Source organism: Bidens hawaiensis, unplaced genomic scaffold (genome assembly GCF_021521415.1).
Source record: "Bidens hawaiensis isolate Kalapana, Puna unplaced genomic scaffold, B.hawaiensis_p1.1 tig00076531_1, whole genome shotgun sequence".
NCBI lineage: Eukaryota > Viridiplantae > Streptophyta > Magnoliopsida > Asterales > Asteraceae > Bidens > Bidens hawaiensis.
The window spans coordinates 16,947-22,564 of NW_027503200.1; the positions used below are offsets into that span (position 1 = coordinate 16,947).

At 35.1% G+C, this 5,618-nt stretch overlaps 1 protein-coding gene across 1 annotated transcript; it reads right to left on the reverse strand.

The window, feature by feature from the left end:
- Window positions 1-2,662: 2,662 nt before the first annotated feature.
- On the reverse strand, window positions 2,663-4,106 carry LOC143606685 (uncharacterized). Its single transcript, XM_077082368.1, has 2 exons — window positions 3,798-4,106; window positions 2,663-3,265 (listed from the first exon to the last, which is right to left on the reverse strand). Exons 1-2 carry the CDS (start codon window positions 4,080-4,082, stop codon window positions 2,672-2,674), a joined length of 879 nt encoding a protein of 292 aa, XP_076938483.1. The 5' UTR covers window positions 4,083-4,106; the 3' UTR covers window positions 2,663-2,671.
- Between the last annotated feature and the right edge of the window lie 1,512 nt (window positions 4,107-5,618).

A 5,618-nucleotide genomic window follows, 5' to 3' on the forward strand; every position in this document is an offset into this window, starting at 1 on the left:
CTATTTAAGCCTCCACATTCGTTGAGCCGGCCCTGGCTAGTCAAGCAATACAACTAACATGCCATCTTCATTCCATGATATCATCTAACGGAATCCAAAAAAGTGTTAAAAAGGATTTTGGATCATAACTTAGTAAGATAAGAGCCAAGACATGAAGGGACACCGGTGTAAGAGCATGCGCAATGGGTTGGAGGCCACGAACCTCCACTTGAGAGTTTTCTTACCAAAAACCTTCTAGAGACGTCACCCTCCATCTCTCTCATCCCTCTACAAGCAACCCATCACTCTTTCAGACTGTCCATGTACACGAACTTGGCCATCTTTATTCTCTCCCTTGCTTCTTCATGATGGTCTCTCAAAACCCACATTGATGATACACCGATAGTTGCCCATGTTAACTTATATAGCTTTGGCACCAACCCAGTACGTACACATTGTGTTTCCCTCGTATTATTGCGTTTTTCTGTGGGTTGTTAAAGTCCATATTGACATGGGCCTGCCATATAGTATTCTTAGGTAAGCTAGAGCTTGAGCCCTCAAAAAACTATGACCGACCTATAGTGTTCATAGGTAAAGCTAAAGCCTAAGACCCCCTAAAACTATGATATTCGTTAAATATTTTTAGGTATTTATATATAAAAAAAATCACATATTTATTTATAAATAATTGGTAAAGTAAACAATCATATATGTTGTCCCAGTGGTTATTGCTATATTTATCCTTATCCTTCTAACTCTAACGGTGTGTTCCTGAGTTAACTTAAAGGGAGAAAAGAAAGGAAAGAGAATTAAGAGAGAAAAGAGATGAAAAGATATGGTTTTATTTCATGTTTTTGAGTTTAATGAAAAGAAAAGGAAAAAAAAGGAAATTAAATATTTTATGTGTTCCCGAGTTTGAAAGGAAATAAAAGAAACCTACAATTTTACTATTATACCCTTTAAGTTAAATTAAAACAAAATGTACATGCTATAACATTATGTTCATACATTTCCAACTATGATCCATGAGCTCAAAAGTGTTCATATTACTTTTGTATCCAAACCAATATTTTAACTCAAGATTGACTATCATGAAGTCAACACATCTCTTATGATCACAAATGATCGATCATCTTCGGTTCAATAACATCCAATCTTTACATATGTTATCAATAAATATAAATTAACATATTAAAATATTAAAGCTTAAAAGTACCAATCCAAATTTGATTTGTGTTAATATTATAATAACTTGATTTAATGATGCAAATGCATTATCTCCACTTAATTATTCTTTTGCCCGGTACCATTAAACCGAATTATACAAACCTACTCGCGTGAACTTGTCAACATTAGTAAATCAATCACAATTATTGTTAATATATACCTGAAACATGATTCCCTTGGCAAAAAGTAAATACACATACTGTAGCAGCAATGTGGCCAGCATATAAGCAAATATATAGAAAGATATATACAACCAACATTGCAAGAAGTAGTGGAGGGGGGTTCCTTTTGCAAGTCATTCAACTCCTTAATCCTCTTTGAAGCCATCACATGATCTTGTTCACTCTGCATGCAAAAACAATTAGTTACCGAAACTTATTACTTAACATGTTAAAACAAGACTATATCTTGGTATCATTTAATATCACACTAAAAATAGTCAGCTGCGCGTTTTTTTCTGTTGCTGTCAATTTTGTCAAATGATTCCGACCACAATTTGACTCGTTTCGACTTAAACAAATCTGTTTGAATTACCAGATACGGCAACACACGACCCGTTAAAACAAAGAAGGTAAACACAATATGTTTATGCAATATTAAAATTTTTTGGTAGTTTACTAAAATACCCTTGGTGCAATATTTTGCCCAGACACATGTATACTAAAAACTTTTTGGTAGTTTACTAAACCAGTTGTTACCTATATTAGTTTTACGTTAAATAGTCGAACTCGAGCTGGCTCGTTTAAGGTTCTACACAAGCTCGAAAAGATGTTAGGCTCGTTTAAAGTTTTTCTCAATATATAAAAACAAATAAAATCGTTTACGTTAAATAGTCGAACTTGAGCTGGCTTTAGCTCGTTTAAGGTTCTACACAAGCTCGAAAAGATGCAATATTAAACTTTTTTGGTAGTTTACTAAAATACCCTTGCTGCAATATTTTGACCAGACACATGTATACTGAATTTTTTTTCGACAACGGTTGCATCAGTTGATGTTTATTTTGTTGCAGCAGTGGCAGGGTTACTACAATAACAAGTTGGCGACAAATGCTTATAAGGATTGTTGGCAATAATTCTAAATTTCAATACATAGCAAATGATAATGAGCTATGGGTAGTTGCAAACTGAAATCATGGTTTCAAAACATAAAACCTCAAACAATACTAATCAGTTCAGCAGCAAGTTCGACCAACAAGTCTGATTAGTAACAGTAGTTCGGTGGACAAACGGGCCAGCTGCAGTGTCATTTTCAACAGCAAAACCATGAACTTGATTGAGTGCTAAAAAGGATTGCAAGTTTGCAACAGAATCATAACAAAACCCAAAACCAAATGTAATTACCATAAAAAACAATCCCAAGATTCATACACAAAATAGTTAAATACCAACAAAGAAATAAAAGTCATTAATGTACGAAGTTACCAAACAAGAAAAACTTCAACTAGAAAAGTGCATCCTAAACTCGCTTAGTTACCGGAACCCATCATATCTCTTAGTAAACCCAACCGAATCTGAGGAGGACAACTAAATAATGCCCTTGCGTCTGCTTGGTTGGCCACCAAGTACCTTAAAGCCCTCCGTATTTCATAGGATTCCAAACCCATTGGCTCCAATGCATTGTAAATTTCTTCACCCGTGTACTCGTGATGATAAACTCTTTCTAGTACTTTATTTCCTTCATAAATAGCATTCGCCACACTGCCAACGCTATTCATAATCATAGACGCTAAATCTTCATTGTCTTGTTCAGCTTTCCTTTTTTTGCTCTTACATTTCTTTGCACTTGAAGACTGCTCGGGTAGAGAAGATGTAGGGTTTACCACTTGAATATCATCATCAATATTGTATTCGCTTTCCAGTATTACATCATTTGCAGCACAAAAATCATCCACTTCTTGAACTGTTTCTAAGTTAATGCTGCCATTCATCTGGAATCGAGCATTTCTCTCTTTAGCAGGTTCAGCTTGTGCACCGGATGCCCTGTCCTTTGCAAAAAGTTCTAGCATTTCATTAAAGTTTGATACTTTCTTCGTCTTCAATGCTTCAGCTTTAGGCTTCGACTATTTAACAAGATCAAGATAATTAGTTTTATTAACGATTATCTAAATATTCATGTATATAATTAAAGTAATGGTGGGTTTTTTTAACTGCACCCAAACACCAAACTGAGGTGAGCCGAAACCCGATATAACCTGGCCCAAAAACAGCCAACTGAAAAGAATGATAAGCACGAACCAGAGTTGACGATACTATACACAAACGATTACACTACTTTTTATGGTTTTTTTTGCTTGTGCAATTCTACACCTAAACTGTACTGTTACAATTTTTAAATGATTGCTTTATTATGAAAAAAAAAACAGAAATGATTACGGGCCAAATTCACCCATTTATCTCTTACAAAATAGCTAAAAAAGATCTATACTTTTGTTTGCTATTTAACACATTATAAAGATCTTTTTAAATTGAAAATATACAAGTACTCATCTTCATGATCAGTCAATACCTATTACGCCCCAACCCGAGAAACCCACCCAAATAATCGAAAACAGAATAAAGAACCTGAAGAACACCACCTCAATTAAAGCTTACCTCTATTAGTCTACCCCAGACTTCATCCTCTGCTTCAATTAATTGAGTAGTTGAATTCCATAAGAATCCACTCAACGACGTTCCACGAAACAAATCGTACCATTGAGTAAAATGGTCTTTTAACGTTTTTAATCGATTTTTCATATGTTTTTTGGAGATCTTCATTTGAAACTTTGCGCTCAACTCCTCAACCATATTGTCGTAAGCATTTGAGGTAAAAGTTCCATTAACCCGATTGCCGTTATCCTTTTGCGTTATCATAGCTTGTATGAATGCATTATCCATATTTTCCGTCCACTTTAGTGTTTCCTTCTTTCCAATTGCTTCGTGTTTGTTCATCATAGCTATCTACATGGTAACATAAATATAATTCGACTATTTATATATGTAAATAGTTGCTTTTGCTAAAAAGAATTAATATATGCACACACAAGTAATTAAAAAAGAACCAAATTACCAATTAATTGAAACCATAACAGTCAATACAAAATCAATGCGAAATACTATAATGTACAATTATTAAACTACTTTGACATATCTATTTCATTGTTTGGATGCATCATATAGTTATTCCACATGTGACTTGCAATTGAGTTCCTTAGTTGTTCGTATTCGGTATTTCCCTCACGTATGTTTCTTGTATTTTGGCGATCTTCCTCTTGCGGTCCATCTAACACCTCTTGCATGACCTCATCTTCAAGATCTTTGTCTCGATCTTCTTCAAGTAAAAAATTGTGTAAAATACAACATGCCAAAAAGATGTCAGATTGTGTTTCACAATAGTAGAATGGTTCTGTTGTACTTCTAATGATAGGAAACCTCTTTTTAGGACACCAAATGCTTGTTCAATTGCGTTGCGTAGCGATGCATGACGAAGGTTAAATAGCTCCTTTGCATTTTGAGGGGCACGGGTGGAATACTCTTTCAAATGATACCTAACACCTCTATATGGTGTCATTAGGGTACTTGTATAAGGCAAACCCGCGTCAACTAAACAATATCTACCTATAAACAGGTCGTAATTAGTATTATAATATACAATTACACGTATAGTTAAATTCAGCTTTAAGAAATTACCCGTGGGAATTACTAGTTTGTCATCTCTAGTAAATGCATTCTTTATAATTCTAGAGTCTGATGCTGTACCCTCCCATCCAGTTAGCACGTATGTAAACTTCAAATCAAATGTACAAGCAGCCAGTACATTTATTGTCGGGTATCCCTTACGACCACGATATCTAGGGGCATCCTTAGTAGGTACTCTGACGCGGACGTGTGTTCCATCAATTGCACCGATACAATCCTTAAAAAAAGGATAAAATCTCTTTTTTTCTTGAATTTCTTTTGGGACAATATCACCTTTAGGTTGTTGAATATATCGACATTCTAATGATATTATCTCTTGCAAAACTCTATGGAGGCACCGACTGGTAGTTGATGCAGAACAACGGTATAGCCAAGAAGTAAACCGATTTCTCAAATCGTTACCTACAATATGCAAAAAACTTGCAACTTGCTCTTCAACAGATGTGCGTTGAGTAGGTCGAAGTCCACCATCACGCTTTAAGATACTACACAATGTCATAAAAGCTTTCTCACTCATGCGGATAAGGTCACGACATTTGCCACCGTTTAAAAGGTTGTGTAACATCTCTTCTCGTACATATCGCCGATGTACAATTTCATCTCTAGTAGGTAAATTAACGCACTTTCTGGTTGGAAGTCTAAGTAGTGCAACGAATGCCACCAATAAGCAAATCAGATGAGCTGCTTGCAATTGTCGGGCTCGCACAAGTTCAACTACCTTTCGTATATGATTAT

What these genes read in the sequence shown, in the direction of transcription:
- LOC143606685 (XM_077082368.1), bottom strand. Translation starts at nt 4,082, where the DNA reads ATGGATAATGCATTCATACAAGCTATGATAACGCAAAAGGATAACGGC. An exon ending in TCTGGGGTAGACTAATAGAG is followed by an intron (nt 3,266 to 3,797) that starts GTAAGCTTTAAT and finishes CTTGTTAAATAG; the next exon opens with TCGAAGCCTAAAGCTGAAGC.